The sequence below is a fragment of the Mustela nivalis genome, assembly GCF_964662115.1.
Source record: "Mustela nivalis genome assembly, chromosome: 4".
Lineage (NCBI taxonomy): Eukaryota > Metazoa > Chordata > Mammalia > Carnivora > Mustelidae > Mustela > Mustela nivalis.
In genome coordinates this window covers 134,034,672-134,054,645 of record NC_139023.1, presented here as the reverse complement: position 1 = coordinate 134,054,645, position 19,974 = coordinate 134,034,672, and the positions used below count along the sequence as shown (strand labels likewise).

The 19,974-nt window shown below is 34.9% G+C and overlaps 1 protein-coding gene across 1 annotated transcript in view; it reads right to left on the bottom strand.

The window, feature by feature from the left end:
• The window catches only part of TLL1 (tolloid like 1), a gene marked incomplete at its 5' end in the record, with an annotated part of 213,478 nt that overhangs the window by 50,481 nt on the left and 143,023 nt on the right, over window positions 1–19,974 (bottom strand). Inside the window, 4 exons of the mRNA XM_082727252.1 lie at window positions 1,027–1,222; window positions 12,415–12,560; window positions 13,722–13,838; window positions 15,968–16,070. Coding sequence (XP_082583378.1) covers window positions 1,027–1,222; window positions 12,415–12,560; window positions 13,722–13,838; window positions 15,968–16,070 — 562 coding nt within the window. The remainder of the gene's footprint in view (window positions 1–1,026; window positions 1,223–12,414; window positions 12,561–13,721; window positions 13,839–15,967; window positions 16,071–19,974) is intronic.

Sequence of the window (19,974 nt, the reverse complement as noted above, 5' to 3'; positions counted from 1 at the left end):
AACTAGCAGAGTTCTCTGCCTTTCAAATCATATGGTGAATACCTAAGTAATTCTCAGGGAAAATACAATATTATACTATTCTTTAAATAACACAAATGTTGGGTTATTAAATGCACTAAATTTTGACATACACAACCTAATCCATCATTTATTCTATAAAAGTCAGTGTAAAAATGTTTTTTCTCTCCCAGTAAAAGTTTCATTTTATAATGACACACTTAATGTTAAGTGCCTATGAATTTTCTAAAAGCAAATTTGATGCTATTTGCACTAAAATGGTTTTGTTTTGGGATGCCTGTGTGGTACAGCTGTTTAAGGGTCTGACTCTTGGTTTTGATCTCAGGATCTTGAGATTAAGCCCTGAGTGGGGTTCTGTGCTCAGCATGGAGTCTGTGTGAGGATTCTCTCTCTCTTCCCTCCATACCCTCTCAAATAAATAAGTCAACTTTTAAAAATAAATAAATAAAATGGTTCTTTTTACTTCAGTAATGCACACCAAATAAGGGAGATGAAAATATACTAATATTTGGTTATGTGGTTTAAAATTAAAGCTGGTCAATAATAATTCTTTGCCAAAGGACATTTTAGGTATCAGAAGAGTCTTCTAAGGAAGGCCCTACATTATTTCCAACATGGTGAAACATTATTCTCTACAAGGTGGTTTAGAAACGCTGTCACCTGGAAATAAATTGATGAATGACTTCTTCTGGATACGAATTTTATGTTGACTACATTGCAAATGTTTTTTCCCTGTTTAAATTCCCTTTCTGGATTTTGCCATTTTGAGTATTTCATAAAAATGGATGGTAGGATATCCTAATGGAGTTCCTGCCCTGTGCTACAAAGTTCAAAATTCCAGTATTTTACCAATGATCTTTTACATCAAAAATCATTCAAATATGCCTAATGCACAGTGCATGATTAACTTCCAGTATAACTTTTCTGTAGTTCTCTCTTAACTCAATGTTAAATATCACATTTTCCCCTAACAAAGAAAATCTCATACTTTTAATTACTTCAAATTACCTTTAAAGAAATTGGCAGCAAACCCTGCCTTGTTCACAGTTCCATCAGAAACAAATTTCATCCACAAGGTATTGGAGGTAGATCTGATATCTTCAGGTTTATCATAACCACAGAAACGTCCTATCAAAGGACTATTTTCACTGGTTCCGTCTCGAACTTCTAGGTAGTCATAGGCACAGTTGTCATGTCTTTCAATCTGCAACAATAAAAATATGGGAAGATACATCTCATTAATAGATAAAACAATTTTTGTTGAAAGAGCATTATGTGTTCTCAGTGCCGTAGTACTGACAGGGTCATATAACAAGTTACTTATACCAAATGGGAGCTCTTCTTGTGAGCATGCGTGACAATATCTATACCACTCATGAATAAAGGGCCTATTTTTCTGGTTCACAGAGACACATAAATCTATGGAACTGCGTGTCCACATGCGTCAAAATCAACATAAGTTAGCTGCATTTTAAAAAAGTAAAATAAAATATAAGTACTAATTTTTTTGCGAAAAAGAGCTAAAAAAAATCCAGACTTAAAATTATCATTAACAATCTGAATGAGGTATTCCATAAGCAATGTATAATTTGTTGTGTAACATAAAAATTGCTGTTAGTTCATCAACAAAACTATTAATTTATTCATAGAGAAGTCTGATTCAACTCTGTTGATAAATATTGCACTGTTTTAAGTTATATATCTCTTTTTAAAGGAAAATTTGGTAATATGAAATTACATACTTCCTAGTCTATGTAATTCTTTACCCATAGTCAGCATAGCTGTAGCAAGACTATTGTATGTAGAATCAACACTGGCTATTCCTTCCTCAGGGTAATATGTCTGTTCAGGTGAGCCCTTTTACCCCAATACACTCTTCTTAATCCATATAACCTGCAGGAACTCAATCTCTTTCCTTCAAACATTAAATGCAAGTAAGATCTCAGACCCAAAAAACTTTAGGAAGAACTTCATGCTCATGGACCTATGTTTTAGCCCCAAACTTCTAAAAACAACAAACCAAAATTTACAAATTGTTTTTCAAACTATAAAACAATTTCTAAATAAAATTCTTACCTTTTTTCCTACATAAAATAGGTATTATCCCCAAACTCTTAATAAGTTAAATACTTATTAGATATTTAAATCTAGGAAATAAAAGCACCTAAAATCAATAAGCCGTGAAAAGTATCACATCCTGTCAACTCACATTCAACATACAATTCACTAATTTATGGAATTCTTCTGTTAACAAAAAATGAATGTCAGAGAATGCATTGATTCCATGGAACCATGGTCTGAATTGACAACTGCTGGTATAGCTGGTTGAAGAATCTATTTCATAATTTTGTCAACACATTAAGAATGATAACCTACAAATGAGATACCATACGGACAAATAGAAAACAACAGATTCTGAAGGACAGATTAGATCAGAACTAATTACTACATTTGCTGCTCATCTTTTCCCAACCACAAACCAGGATGCATTCACTCCTTCAATGAATATTCAGTGTCTGCTCAATGCTAGGCGTTCTTCTCACTGTTTGGTGTGCATCCTTTAGCAAAATAACAAAAAGCCTCACCCTCTTGGACCTTACATGCTACTGTTGGGTAGAGAGCAAAGAGATAACATACAAGATAAACAGTGAAATCATAAAATATTTGCAACCAATAAATTCTATGGAGAAATTTAAAGTGAAACAAGATGAAAGGTATGAAAAGTGAGGAAGCAAAGTTTATAATCTTAAATTATACCATCAGTAGGTACACTTTGGGTTTGATTTACAAATCATGTTTTTTTCCTAAAAATGTGTTTTCTCTGCATGTGGAATTAAGGGAATGGGAAAATGTTCACTATAAAAAGTATCTCACTTTTGGGCAGCTGGGTGGCTCAGTGGGTTAAGCCTCTGCCTTCAGCTTGGGTCATGATCTCAGGGTCCTGGAATCAAGTTCCACATCAGGCTCTCTGCTCAGCAGGGAGCCTGCTTCCTCCTCTCTCTCTCTCTCTCTCTTTGCCTGCCTCTCTGCCTATTTGTGATCTCTATCAAATAAATTTTTTAAAAAAGTATCTCACTTTTTAAAGCATATTTTTAAGACTACAGCTGTTTAAATGGAAAGATGGCCTGGGAGAGCTAACAGTGATACTGGTAACTTAATTAGTCACCAGGGATGACAAGGCCATTCTGACCAGGTATATTATACGTTGTCTTTTCTCAGTCTTTAATATACTCATTCCAAAATCACCGTTCTCTATAAATATGAAAACATTTCCAGATGGCCAAAGGGCTTTCTTCAGTTCAGGGGGACACATTTTCATCCCAAACTCTCCAGGTATAGGCTTGATAAAAGAATGAGCAACACTGAACTGGTGACAAACTGTAGAAAATAAGAGAGGTCTCAGCAAGCTCCCCTCACCTGCCTGGGTGAGAGGCACAGAACAGATTGCTCCGGACTCAGGAATCATTTTGGAAGAAAAGGGAAAGAATAAATTAGAAGAAGAAAGGAAGTGAGAATATACAATAAAGGGGCTGCTTTTCATATAGGTCAACTAAGAAAAATAAAATTGGTTGATATTATAAGCCATACTAAAATAAAAAATAAGAAGCCTAATTAGAAAGGGTTATTACTTACTGTTTTGAGGAAACAATGGCTTTCAAAAATTACTATGTTAACAAGGAAGAAACCAAGATAGACACTACCAAAAAAGAAACCAAAAAAACCTGTACTTTGTTCTTCTAATAGACATAATGGATCTCTTTTTAAATTTCAACTTAAATTATCTGTATATTTACTCTTTACTTAGCAAAAAATTAGAGGTTTAAATATTTTATATGATAAAGTATAAATATTTCATGGATAAAAGGCATGAAAATGGTCAATTTCAGGATTAATTCTACTGTTACCTATTTATGAATTATGTATTTCATACATATTAAATATTATGCACTTTGTGTAAGGGGTAACTCAACAGAAACTTATATTGTATTTTCACAAAGCAAATGCAATTGTTCCTGCCTAGAATGTAAAATGTACCTCATATATATGAATTTATGATATTTAGAAATGCATTATCCCTTTACAACACTCCTAGATATCTTATCAATGACCTCAAGGATCTTTACTTATTTTTCAGTATAACTCTATTAATTCAATTGTAATGTGTGCACAAAGAATCTGCCCTATTGGTGTTAATTATGATTATAGCTCTTCAACTACATCTATACAAGAGTAATGATGGTGAGCACAAATGAAAGTTTGAGTTCTTTTAGTTATGTCATTTATGTAACATTTTCTTCAGCTATATCAATTACTTTATAAATTAATATACAGAATGGATAGAAATAAATCTGGTTGAGGCTAAAAAGTGGATAAGTTCATTGGTATTTTGCCAGTAAGCTCCATGAGAAGGAAGAACAACAAAGTCAATGATTTATAAAAACAAAAAAGAAAAAGCAGTTTCTTTTGGAGTTACAGCATGGACCCAGTTCCTATCTAAAACCTGAATGCAATGTCGTGCACAATTACACATCTAATAAATATGTTTTGATAATGATGATGCTGATTTATTACAGACTTCAAGATAATCAGAGCACAAACCATATACAAATGTGACAAGTTTATCGTAATGTAAACAGACCTAATATGTACATACAGAACACAACAAAAGTGACAGTTAGCACTGAACAGTTTTTAGGAAACTGAAATTTAAAAGATACTAGAAGGAGATTGAAACACACAGAAAAGAAAGAATGAGTACAAAGGTTAGCCAGAAGGGATTAATATTATATTTCATTACTGTGTAGAGCTCATGCCTTTACTGGCAGGTTAGAAAAGAAGCATGGAAAAGCTGAGTGATGTTTATTTAGCAAGAACTAAAAGCAATTAAATGCAACCTAAAGTAGTTAGCCTCTCATTCTAAAACTGCAAACCAGTGCTGAGTTTTTTTTTTTTTTTTTTTTTTTTTTTTTTTTTTTTTTTTTTTTTGTGGTCGAAAGAAAGGACCAGGCCCAGGCTTAGGATCCATTCATACACTTGGCCTTCATTTTATAATCGAATTTCCAAATAAATATTACAAAAAAATCTACCTAGTTATTTGTAAAAAGCTCCAAAAACTCCAAAACTTCTAGATAATGATTTCAATAAAAGCTCCTCGATATTCCACGAAAAACTAAAAATAGGTTGAGAAGTTCTCCACTTGATTCAACAATCCCACTTCAGGGTATATATCTAAAAAATTGAAAGCAAGGGGGGGCCTGGGTGGCTCAGTGGGTAAAGCCTCTGCCTTCCACTCAGGTCATGTTCTCAGGGTCCTGGGATCAAGCCCCATGTTGGGCTCTCTGCTGCGCCTACTTGTGATCCCTCTCTCTCTGTCAAATAAATAAATAAGATCTTTAAAAAAAAAATTGAAAGCAGGTCTGAAAGAGATATTTGTACCTTCATGTTTATACCAGCATCATTCACACTAATCAAAGGTGGAAGCAATCCAAATGTCCATCAATGGATGAATAAATCAACAAAATGCCGAATATATATGCATGGAATGTTCTTCAGCTTTAAAAAGGAAGGCAATCCTTTCATGTGCTACAACATGGATGAACCTTGTGGATGTTACACTGAGTGAAATAAGAGTCAGAAAAAGGCAAGAACCAGATGATTCCACTTACATGAGGTACCTAGAGTAGTCAAATTCATAGTGACAGAAAGTAGAAATGTGCTTGCCAGCACTTGGAGGCAGGGGAGAAAGAGGAGTTGTTTGGGGGTATAAAGTTTCAGTTTTGCAAGATGAAAAGAGTTTTGGGGACTGGTTGCACAATGTGTATGAACCTAACACTACTGAACTGTATACTTTAAAAATGTACAAGATAGTACATTTAAGATAGTAAATTTTGTATTTTTTTATTTTACTATAATAATGAAAACAACCCTCTCCTATGACTGTTAACAATGCAGTTTTAAAATTAATATAATCCACTACACAAATGATTCAACTTCTACCAATAATATAATTTAAAATCATATACCCAAGGAACAATGCTAAACTCATTATTTTTTGCTTTGGAGGAAAAAATGTTCAATGAAAGTGTGATTAAAAAACAATGTAGATTAGCATTCACCATTAAAAATTAATTTGGGGAATTTCCATATCTGTGTATATTTCCCATATGTATACTACTACATACACTCTTGTTAAAATGATAAAAATAAATTAATTTTAATAATGGGAAAATTGCAGTAGAGTCTAAGACATAATGCTATCAACAAAAGGAATTTTATAAAAAAGAAGAAAAGCTTAATAAAGATCATTATTTTAAAATTTATTACTATCAGACTTAGTATTTCATTATTTAATAATTATTTTATTATTATTATTTAGTATTAATTAATATTAACACACAGATCGTTACAGCTCAAAAACAGAGGAAAAAATATATACATCCAACCATGTGATAATGAAAATCATGAGTCTGGGTTAGGTCTACTTCCATGTGATTTGGATTTTTTAATGCTGCCATTCTAGCTTTTTCTTTCATGACAGTTACTTCTAAGTCATTCTTAAATTTAATAAATATTCACTGAAGGTTGCCTGGGTGGCTCAGTTGGTTAAGCGGCAGTCTTCGGCTCAGGTCATGATCCCAGAGTCCCGGGATCAAGTCCCGCATCAGGCTCCCACCTCCACAAGGAGCCTGCTTCTCCCTCTGACTTTCTCCCCTCTCATGCTCTCTCTCACTCTCTTGCTCAAATAAAAATAAATAAAATCTAAAAAAAATATTCACTGAAAACTTACTATTGACAGAATATAGACATTTGACAATGTATAAACGGTGGTGAATAAAATAGACATGTCCTTGACTGACAAACATATGCTGATTAAACACCACAAATACACAAATGAAGACAGCTATAAAGGAAAAGATTTAATAATATGAGAGCATATAGACACCTCTCTCTGCTACCAGGATCTGGATTCAATAGCGTACGTCCATGGAATGGATTTCAGTCACATTGCTACTAATTATGAACTGTGTGACCTTGGGCAAGTTTATTTAAATGAACACATGCTAATCTTTCAGAGTAGAAATACAGCCTAAACCATAAATCTGAAGAGCTACTTAATTATCTTTTAAATCATCAACCAATATGTATTCTTAGCCAAACATCCAAAAACAGTAAATGGCAAACAGAAAAATGTTAACTAATTAAGATCTCTTTGTCTTGGCTTCCTAGGTCATTTAAAAGACTACTTAACTTAAACAATATAAAATATTTAAAGGAATTAAAGGATTACTTGTAGCCAGGCAATCCTCAAAGTATCAAGATAAGAAAGAACTTTTGAACATAGTTTACAATTGTGCAGCTTGCAGTAATAATGGGTAAGACTATTAAACATTTGTGATTTTTCTAAGGGAAGTACAACCAAATCAGAGTGTATAGAAAGGCTGACAAGTACCTCAAACTTAATCCCACTTAAATTAATGTATGTGGGGATTTCAGTGTAAACATAAGTAAGCTCCAGATTTATTTTACTTCTTTTCCGCTTTGTGGACATTTCTTTGAACTTGTTACTATAAACATTTCCAATCTCCCAAACTTTTACTCTTCTGTATTTCTGCACACTGAAAGTGCTTGCACAAAGCAGTAATATAGAGGTTTCTTTACAAACAACTCCAAAATTATTTCTGACATGATCTACATCCCCATTCAGACCTACTGCAGTATCGGTCTTAAGAAGAAATGTGTCATAACTACTAGAGAAGAACAAGGTTCCCAAATGGTAAAATTACAGATGTATCAGAAGTCTATTGACCACCAAACAGTATCCTTTCCTTCTCAAAGATACCTGAAATTCATTAGCAAAGACCCTTGTTCAGATTTTCTTTCTGTACTCCCATTAAAATCTAAGTAGCATAGAAGACCTAAAGTCACAACATAAATTCACAGAAAGGTATAAATAAAGGATAACTATTAAGTTCTTCATGATGGATTTCAACAAAATGATGGACATATTTATATTTAGGCCCCTTTTACCTAAGGGGAAAGTGTAACATAGAGAATAAAACAAAAATAAAAAGTTACAAAAATAAGAGTTTGTTTTGTTTTGTTTTTAGATTGATATATTTATTTATTTGACAGAGATCACAAGTAGGCAGAGAGGCAGGAAGAGAGAGAGAGAGGAGGAAGCAGGCTCACTCCTGAACAGAGAGCCCAAAGCGGGGCTCGATCCCAGGACCCTGAGATCATGACCTGAGCCGAAGGCAGAGGCTTTAACCCACTGAGCCACCCAGGTGCCCCCAAAATAAGAGTTTTTTAATAAAGGCAAAGACTGATATCAATGAATAAAACTGTTTGATCAGACAAAACCACAAAACACTAAGAAGTTGTGAGAACTTTTACACTTACACATCTTCAAAATAAAATGTAAAGCCAAAGACTGAAAATATATTATGTAAATAAAAATAAATTAATATAAACAGATACAAATCAACTAGGTGAAACAAATCACCTAATGACCACCAGAACAAATTAAAAATATATACATGATTGATTCTCAGTATTCATGGTAGTTAAGTTCTATAAAGTTGCTGAAAATACTGAATTAGTAAATACTGATTCATTCCTTCTGAGAAAATACAAAATACAGAATTGGGTTCTGGTGAGCTTCTGACAAATCTTTTGTCAACCAATCATTCATAACCTGGTTTCATGTGTATTTCTCTTTAAAGACACCTTAATATATGTTGCCAACTCATTAATATAATTCACAGCTAACTGCATTATAATGCATGCCTGAATAATGTTTATCTAACCCATACATTTTCTCCATAAAACACATCATAGCTGGGGATGAGCATGTCAGATGACTCAAATATTACGCAGCTCTGTATATGTCCATGAATGACCCAGAAAACATCATGAGTATTGATTTGGGGGTTACAAATAAATTTTAGTTAGTATGCAGTTTGCAGATACAGAAATCTGTGAATAATGAATATTGATTATACCTGGATTTTGATGCTGGTTTAGTACTTGCTCAAATGATACTAGGTTAATGACATAAGTTCATTTCCCTTATCTAGAAGATTTAAATGATATATTAGAGCATCTCTAAATCCTTGTCACTTCTGAATTTCTTAGAACTGAGGATCTATCCAAATTGAGCCATATGACATATCAGCTCCTGCATAAACTCAACTCTTCTTAGCTGTCTAGGCTTGCCTCCTTCTACACAGAAATTTATGTATATTTGATAAAAGAAGGATATATTGCTTTCTACCCACCAATCATCATGCACGCTCACACTCCTTTACCTATAATCCATCCATTCTTTCATCCCCCCATTATCATGTATGAATCCCACATCTAGTGGTGTTGGAAATATGGTGATCAACAAGATAGGTTAAGATCCTTATCCTTTGGTGATCATATTTTAGTGAGAGAGACAGTAACCATGTAAATAAACAGATCCATAACCTAAATCCCAATAGTAGTAAGCACAAGAAATTAAAATGAAACAGAATAATGGTATGTAGACAGACAATTATAGGTCAGAATATATTTTAAATCGAGTTACCACGCAGGACTTTCTGAAGAGGCAATGAGTAAGAGATCCAAATGAAATGAGAGGAATAAAAGCATAGATTTAGAAGTAGAAGAGTGTCAATGACAAATGCTATAAGATTGAGTAAACTTGGTATTTCCATGGAAGAGAAAGAAGACCAAAGAGATCGACTCAGAGGGAGTGTGAGGCAGCTTGGGACCAATTTTGGGTTGTCTTGGTCTGGGATCACTAAGTCTGGGTTTTATTTTAGGTGTGATTGAAAACCCCTGAAAGAATTTTTTTAAAGATTTATTTATTTGTTTTAGAGAGAAAGAGCACATAAGTAGGGGGAGGGGCAAAGGGAGGCAAATAGGGATAGAGAGAATCTCAAGAAGACTCCCTGTTGAGCATAGAGCCTGATGTGGGGCTCGATCTCACAACTCTGAGATCATGACCTGAGCCAAAATCAAGAGTTGGCCACTTAACTGACTAAGCCACACAGGTGATCCTGTGGCCCCAAAATAATTTAAGCATCGTGTTATGATCTAACTTACATTGTAAAAGTGTCACTCTGGCTACTGTGGATCAGGACATGGAGGGGAAGATAAGAAGGTGACATTTTCGTTCAAATATGAATCAAATAATCTCAAGAACGAACCAAGGTTTGAATTGCAAAATGATCGGGAGCATATAATACAACATCATGACCATATAAGAGAAGACAATAAAAGGCCATATGTCTGGGAAAATAAAGGGCAAGAGAAGGGGCAACAGTGGGAACATAGTAGTGGCCAGAAAGCTGGGATCAAGTGGTCATGTTTGGAGCACTGTTGAAGACAAAGCAAATGAAATATGTTAACTGATCAGCCTCAGAGTTTAAGAGAAAAAGTGGAATCGGGGCTAGTTCTTAAGTGAATAGTAGCATACAAAAATAGTAAATACTAAAATCGGGAAGACTGAGTTAGTGAGTAGGACAAGACAATCAAAGATTTGGTCTGGTCATCTGAAGATAAGAGGCCTATCAGATATTTGAATATGTCCAGTATATAAACAAAGCAAGACAAAACATCAGGAAATATAGCAAGATGAAAAAAGGACAGGAACCTAGAAATAACAGATAAAAAGTAATGTCAATTCCAAACATGACATGACTTTTCCCCAATCCCAAATCTTGGTAATAATTTATTCATTCACTCAATCGACAAATATTTATTAAGCAACCACTCTGTATCAGGCATGGTTCTAAGCGCCTGAGATGTAAAACTTTCCTACGTGTCCTTTCACTATCCTATTTTTGAGGAATACCACTGTAACTATATTGGCATTAAAGAAAAAATGGCCAACCAACTAAGCCTTCTGCATCTCAGAAATTGTATCTCAATTTTTAAATGAATGGAATTCCATTTTAGATGCATTCATTGACATCACTTCTGCAATAGGAGAATTCCATAAAACTTTGAATTATATATTCAAAGTTCATCTCTTAATCATTTGGACAACATCAAAAAAATACAAGTAATGATCTCATTAGATAGATCACTTTTTACTGAACCTGTTATTTTGGTCTAAATAACAGATGAATCCTATCCTGTTTTAGTTCACTGGTAACAATAAGGTGGTCTATTTGAATAACGTTTGCAATATTATTGATCCGGTAAAATAACAAAATCCAAATATGAATCAAATAATCTCAAGAACAAACCAAGGTTTGAATTGCAAAATGATCGGGAGCATATAATAAAACATCATGACCATATAAGAGAAGACAATAAAAGGCCATATGTCTGGGAAAATAAAGGGCACATGCAAAAGGGTGAAGATAAGTACCAAAGAAATACATTACACAGCTTGCATGTGCAGGTGAGAGTCTCTGGGCTTCTGGGTAATGCCTGGGCTCTGCTGATGTTTCTGCTGTAGAGACAGAGACAACTGCACACTCACTGCTCTCACAGGCAAGCATACCCTGGCACTGGAGGGTTCTCTACTGCCTTTCCATTGCTGGGACAGAGAATCAGCCTTCGAACCAGAGAAGAAATCATCTCCAGTTATGGCATCTGGATCTTAACCCTGTCTGGACCTACCACCCTCATTTCGTCATTCCTTCTCATTTCACTGGTGGGCTCTCAATTTCTAGACTGATTCTTTGATTTAAACATACTATGGAGTTCACCATAAAGTCCTTCATCTTTTGGCTTCTAATCCCTAAGTCCCAGTAAAATGACTCATTAGCCAGCTTGGTAGTTTATGACCCAGAATTTGTTCCAGAATTCTGCCTAACCTTTGGTTTATTGTGCCTTCATCGAATAATGTAACATAGGTGCTGATCTCCTCCCTGATATATATTTTTGATGAAATCAAAAGCTAAAAACATTTGAATCTCCATTTCTGATATAAACAGTTTTACCTGTAATGATGAAAAGGTGAAAAATGGATTTTCTCCATAACAACAACCACCACCACCAAAAATGATGGTCTACCTTTTAACCTCTTAGTTTAGAAGAGAAATAAAAGTTCTATTATTTAATGGACTCTTCAAGCAGTCTTGTGAAACAAGCCTGTGCATTTGTCAAAGGAAGCTATTGTCAGTACTTCAAACATTCTAATTCAAATAGCACAGATAATGTAAACTCACTTTAATCTTCTTGAAAATGTCTACGACAAGAGGAAGGGAGAAGAAAAAAAAAACCTCTTTCACTCTTGATGTTACATTTTATAGGCATTCTTTTGCTTCTTCGCTGATTAAAAAGCTGATTAAAAAGCTGATTCTCTGGTTCTTTGCTTATTTAATGAGGATGCCCTTAAATGGCACTGTCATTTATGGAGGGTATGTTCCGTGAAGGGTGCCTGAAACACTTTACCTCAAAGGCCTGAAAGGTCAATCCAACATAGTAGTCTTCTGACACTGTTATTTTCCACACACATTCCTTCATCGGTCTGTAGTCATCAGGATAATTAGGAGACTGAATCTGCCCTTCATTTTTACGTATCTCACCTCCACAGATCGCTGAGGGTGAAAATAAGCAAACAAATAAACCTAGACCTGACATTTCATTTTCATTTTATTCTGAGATAACATTTTTGCTCAGTGCCTGTAGCTGAGTGCATAAAGACCGGACTATAAAAAAATCAAAGTTGGCTGGTTCTACTGTTGTAAATATTTAGATGGTAAAAACCTAGTCAGCTAACTATAAATATTAGATAATGGCACTGGAATATATGATTTTTTTATCACGGTTTCTTTACATCTTTACCAAAAACAGTATTTAACTTTTAAAAACTGTTCGAGATTTTGTAAATGTGTTCTATGTGGTAGAATATTCTAGCATATTCTGTATGATTTCCCTGAACTGGTTCTTACAGTCTTTGAGGCTTAGGTAAAACAGCTGATCAAGAGAGACGCTCCACAGGATTCTCTGGGCCTCTAGCAGCGAGCTAGCATCATGTGCTCAACATCTGTGGCTCCATCCAAACAATCCCCTTCACTGCCATCCAGTTAATCTCTACAGCAAAATGCTTCCGTTTACTTAAATTATAAGGGAAGCAGAAATGTTCTGTCTTCTAAATTACCTAAACCCTGTGCTAGCAGAAGCAGGCGCAAGACAGATCTCTTCTGCCCACAACCTGGCAAAACAAAACAAAACAGGCTATTTTTTAAAGCCAGGACACACAATGCTGGTTTGTTGTTTCAGAGAAGTATAGAACAAAGCAGTTGGTAAATTCTCCCTTGAATGCTGACTCTCTCACTTAGACAAAGCATGCCCCAGAAATGTGCACAATTACTTTCTGTGCAGTTTCCTGTAACAGAGAATTTCAGCAGCATAGGCACTAAATAAACACAAATTTAATTCAAAGGAAAAACCATAATTTCTTCATGACATTTTAATACTATCATGGAAACAATGGAAATTTGGGTCATTCCCTCCCACACACATATCCCTACATACATTTATATGTTACTCTGTCACTGGTACCAAGAAAGAGGTTCTTGCAATTTAATTTTCCCGAGTGTTTTTCGTAAAATCAGTCTTGTAAATATTATAACACAGATTTAGAAAACTTCATAATTAAAATGTGGTTACAGTATCATTATAGTGATATGGAGAGAAAGGAAATTTTTGCTAAGAGATGTAAGGGGAAGTCATCTCTAAAACTTAATGGGACTTGCCTTCATAGACCGCTGCAAAGCCTTTTCCCACCCAGTTACTGCTGCTACGAAACTCAATCCACATTCTGCTGTCTGTAGAGGTAAGAACTTCAGGAAACTTGTCCCCACAGAATCTACCTAAAAGAAATAAAAGAATAAAGAGAGACTCCTAAATATGACTCTGTATTCTAATTGCTTTCCACACTAGCTACACATCATATATATATAAAACCTAATTTGGTTCCTATACTCCATCCAGAGTAATTAGAGCTATAAGTATGCTTAGTATTTACTTAACAAAGGTGGATGAATAAAAGAATCTCTTCATATCTATTTATAAATTACTGGAACATACTATTCCCTGATTAATGGACTGACATTAGTCTTACTGTCTACAGAATTAAGAAGCAGTTAGTGCTAAGGACATATTTGTAAAAGGTCACATGATACATCAAGGTAAAAAAGTACAGGTGGTCCTGAGAAACTGGCTCCAATTGTCAGACCAGTCCTTGCAGAGGAAACTTGGTTAGGGATGTGTCTCAGCCCAAAGCAGGGTTCTTTGTCCTTTGGGGCTCAATGACGACCCATCAGGGAGACCCACATGCTGCTCCAAGGTCCACATTCCATCTCATGTACAAAGTCGTAATCCGTTGTGCAGTCGGCAGGATGACAAACAGGACCTGAAGACTTGCACAGGAGTTCTCACTGTTCTCTAATTATGTATCCACAGGCAAGTAAAATACCAAATGAATATAACTACCTGTCATTCCTTCTGTCTTCCCTCAACCTCCCATAAATATGTGTTGGCTAACTGTGTGTCTGCCACTGTGCTTTAAATTTCCATAGGATGACAAAATGGTTAAATCTGGCAATCCACATGAAATAATTTTATCAACACTAATACATTGCCAACCATTTCCCCCGGAAGTGATGTGATATGTAGTTTCAGTATATGAAAAACGGTAGTCCACTTAAAACAAATTCATACTAATGGTCAACAGGTGAAGAAGTGTCTTCCAAATGGCAAAGTAAATTAAGAGCATGTAAAAGACAGCAATGTTTCTTAAACCGTAATGTGCCTATGAAATGCCAGGAAGTCTGTTAAAATACAATCTCTAATTCAGAAAGTGTGGAAGGGTGCCTGAATTTCTATCCCTCTAACAAGGATCCTGATGCTGCCCATCTGACAGGTACACTTCAAGGCAGAGGTCTCAGGGGAAATCATGGGGAAAATTTTTCACATGAAAATGATGACCAGACCGAACCAGTCCATTGACCTACTATATGCTGAAGCATGTAATGCTGCCAGTGTTCTAAAAAGAGGTATGCTCCACTATTTCACTTTAGGTTTGGCTCTTCAATATGAATTTAATGAAATGTTTTCTTTGGATCACATGTACCTATAGTACAGATTGCTTCACCTAGGCTAAGAAACACAATGCTCAAGACAATGTTTTCCTCAACCTGACTTACCTTCAACTCTTTATTTTTTCTTATGTTTAAACATTTCTAGATGTCTTGGACTTCCTAAGACTTTTAATACACTTTTAATACAACAGTGTTCACTCAGCGGGTTATTATGTTATTATTTCCACTTAATATCAGTGGATATTAAGGAAAAAAAGATCTGTATGGCATATAAATGCAACTGAGCAAAGCTACCTCTAAAAATCAAGGAAAAGTTGCCATTTCAAAGAAAAATCAGTATTAGTGTAGTTGCTTACATGCTCACAACAGCTCTCACCTTTAAATAAAACAGAGGGCAACAGTAAAGTGCCTCATGCAAGTTAATGGTGTGGTCTGTGGTCTGTGGTCACTTTATGACACAAAGTACAAATGTCTCTCCTCTCTGAGAAGCACAACCGTGACGTCCACAGTGAGAGCTAACATGGGTGGCAGAAGAGACCAGCTACAAAACACAGACTTAGGGGCTCATATTCCACTGCCTTAGCCAACAAAACAAAACACATACATGTGCTCCCGCATCATTTATCTGAGTTTCTCATTAAAGTGGTGATTATCGAATTAAAAATACATGTAGAGGCTATTCTCAGCCATTACATTCAGATCCAAATATTTCCTCATAACTTAAGCTAGTTTAAAATCAATCTCTCTATTGATCTGTCTGTATTTTGCTGTGGTTGAAAAGAGTATAATAAAAATTAAAATGTGGGCCACATACGCTTCTAAGTCTAAGATGACTCTTGAAAGAATCTACTTGAAAGGACAGACTAGATGATGCCCACACAGGAGGTAAAGAGTCTTACCAAGGAGAGGTGATTTCCTCCAGTACCCATCTCTCACTTCAATGTAGTCATACCAGCACAAACTGCTTTTGTATAGGTCCATTGTGGTAAAATTTAAAACAATCTGTGAATTGGAGCAAAATGACACAAAGAGTAAAATGATTGTGACTGCACACGGTTATTTGTTTCCTGGAGATGAGGAACCCAGGACTACTGTGAGAACAAATTCATAGCTAATTTTTTCTTCTTTTTTTTTTATGTTAGTATTCCCTTAATATTTTTTTTCTTAACAAACATCTCAAAAAAAAAAAGAATATTTTCTTATTCTCATTAATGTTTGACAATATAGGAGCACAATGTCAGCAGTTAAACATTTTATCAATTAAACCAAAGTTCCTATAAAGGTATTTTAACAGTGGTGAAGCCAACAGAAATTTTTATTCAAAGAGTTTATTTTGAGTTTTTTAAGATAAACAGGACTTAAACCATGAGAAATTCTGATTTTGCCATGAATGTCTTCTTTTTAATAATCTATTTCAAAGACAACCAGTCAGACATGTATAATTATATTAAAAATTACCACCATGTGCCATATTCCAAGAACATAATATCATTGTATATGTTGAAATGTTTTAAATACAGCTCTTAAGTTTGAATTTATCCATGTAACTATAATCAAAGGCAGATGTCACTATGCTTCTCTAGATCCAAGAATATATACTCAAGAACCTCTCAAGTTATAAGATCTTGCACATGACCCCTTATTCCATACTTTGTTTTGAAATGATACTGTTTTTTGTTAAGATAATTCAGATAATTCAAGAACAACTTTAGGAAAGTCAATTTTCTTACTGCTGTATAAAAACCCTTTATTTTTCAAATAACTCTTTTTCCACTTGATTACACCAAATGTAGAGCAAAACTAAGCATGAGAAATATACCTAGCTGAAGTGAAATTCATTTGGAAGATAATTTTTTTGATATTCCAAAATTCATTCTAACTCTCTTCTGCTTAAAATATCTAAGATGCCTAAGGTGTGAGGTGAACCTATTTTTTAATTCTGGAAGCTGCAATGGACTTTGGCCCAAAGCAACCAATTATGAGTATTTAAATAAATGCTTCTAATATAAAACCATAGGTTGTAACAATTTTTAAATAATCCTTTGGTAACAATTAAAATCTGAATTTATATTTAAGAGAACTCTCAAGCTCTAGAACTAAATAAAATACATATGTAATCAATCAATGTTGAATCCATATTCCAGAAAAGTGCTACCATTTTTGTGTTAAACAACATACACTTCTCCTTTTTCTTTAACACAATATTTTTAAGTCCTAATTAGGGCAACTCGATCCTTAACTAGTTTACTTTTTATGAGAATGAAGATATAGCATAACAATAAATATTCCTTCTGGTGTCTTGCATCTCAGAAGCAACAATAGTCATCGATGAAACTGTACACCGAAACTGGTTATAACTGCCCATGTAAATAATTACTTTAGGGGCATTTTGGTGGCTCAGTTCCAAGGTCCTGAGATCAAGCCTCACGTCAGGCTCCCTGCTAAACAGGGATCTTGCTTCTCCCTCTCCCACTCCCCCACTTGTGTTTCCTCTCTCGCTGTGTCTCTCTCTGTCAAATAAATAAGTAAAATATTTTAAAAATAATTATTTTATAGAGATTTAAACTAAGACTTTATCAAACTATAATGATAGTCAACTATGCCTTATAATGGCATTAACATTTCGCCATTAAAATCAACCTTTTTCAGTCTCTTTAAACATGTACTTTCTTGATTACAAAGAGATGAAATCTACCAAGGGTGTTAAAATAAATAGAGGCACACTGTTTTGTTTTGCTTTTTAATGTAATACAATCTGTGTAGCATAACTTGGTTTTGTTTCATAAAACTGTTGGGGCACCTGGGTGGGGTTGTCAGTTGAGTTTCTGACTCTTGGTTTTGACTCGGGTTGTGATCTCAGGTTCTTGAGATTGAGCCCTGCATCAGGCTCCCAACTGGGTGTTCTTGCTAGAGATCTCTCTTCCTCTCCCTTTGCAGCTCCCACTCCTGCTCCTTCTCTCTCTTCCTCTCTTTCTCAAATAAATAAATAAATCATACAAAAAATTAAATTGTTCATCTATTTCTATCTTATTTATAGTTTCTTTTTCCCTTGTGTTTTCTTTCTTTTTTTTTTTTTAATTTATTTATTTGACAGATCACAAGTAGGCAGAGAGGCAGGCAAAGAGAGAGAGAGGAGGAAGCAGGCTCTCCGCAGAGCAGAGAGCCTGATGTGGGGCTCGATCCCAGGACCCTGGGATCATGACCTGAGCCGAAGGCAGAGGCTTTAACCCACTGAGCCACCCAGGTGCCCCCCCTTGTGTTTTCTTTTCCTTCACATAATTTTATCATTCTAGATACTCTCAAAAATGTTTACAAAAATTTCCACAATACCTCATTTTTTCACCTTCTGTTTGCAGTAATCCTCAACGCTTGATTTTTAAAATGTATAGATTCTAAACAATTTTTCTGAAGTTCCCAATGTGTTTTCTCCTCCATCTCTGAATACCAATGCAATATTGGGTTGTTCTTACAACATCATTGGAAAATAATTTCTGGTTTTCCTCTTTAGCTTTGTATTAACTTTAAGCCTGTTTAAATGAGGAAGACCACCACTGCCTGATCCTAGGTTTCATTCTGCATTTGTATTCTCTTTTAGCAACCACCAGGGATTTGAATCTGTATAATCATACAAGAACTCAGTTATAACAGAGATGGCAAAACTAGAATTTAGACACAAACGGTAGACCCTAAGTCTCATTTTGTGGCTTCCCTCTCAGATTTAAAGGTGAGTTTTATGGTCATGTGCAAATAGTTTCACTTCCTCTTTTATGAGGGAAAGAAATCAGCTAAATTAGAAGTATGTATATCATCAAATTGTATTTAAAATTAAAACAGTGTGGTTGGATTCCTAACAAGTGGTTAATATTTGAAGTTTGGACACACACACACACACACACACACACACACACAGTTGTAAGGGGGATAACTCTAAACAGAAAAGTTTCCTATCTTGTTTTTAATCTTCTATTTTAAACGCCAGGCACCGTGGAGGAACAAAACTAGCCTACTTTAATATAAAACACAGAGTCCTTTAGAAGCAGAAAATGTAATAAAGATAGGTTTTCTAAAATCAAATCTTAGGGCTCTGACACAGAAGTAAAATGCTGGCCTTTGACTAAGGTTGCTAGCAGAATCAACTTGAGTTACAAATCAAAAGCACTTGGAAAATATTTGGTTGTCTTAAATTATGCTATTTTGTGTAAATATGTTGCATCTTTTTTTTAAGGATAGGTGAAATAAAAGCTAAGTAGCACAGTTATAGAAATGTTTATTTCTTATGGTAGGTATCAATTTACCATTATCAATGTAAAATTAATCATGGCTCCATTGGAACATGAGATTGAAGAGATACAAGGAACAATTCTAGGATTTCCTTGATGGTTATGAGTCTTAGTTGCTATTCTGCAAAGTTAAATTGATACAATTGCTGTGAAGTATGCTTATTAAAACTTCGTTACACAGTACTGCAGAGTACCACAGAGTGCAGAATCTGGAAGAAAGGCAGACCAACAGTCAAGGGACTGGATGCCTGCAAATTTCCATTGAAAATATAATCAAAAAACTATTGGCAGCACAATTAAGACATTACTACCTAAACTAATCCCATGAGTACCACAGAAAGACCAATTAGAATTGGTCTTACAGTGCCGAGGATGGGGAAGACACAAATCCTCAATTAGACTGATATTATTAAATGGCTTTTTAAAAAGAGATACTAGAATCAAAAGCAGTAAAATAAAATAGATTTCTGGGTTCCACCCAAAAGAAGCTTGAACAAACCTAATAATCTAGGGAGACTACAGTTTTCTTCTCAGGAATAAGACTAGAGGTGAGAAGATCAGTAAACTATAATCTATGGGTCAAATCCAGCCTTCAGCTAGTTCTTGTAAAAAGAGGCTTCTTGGAC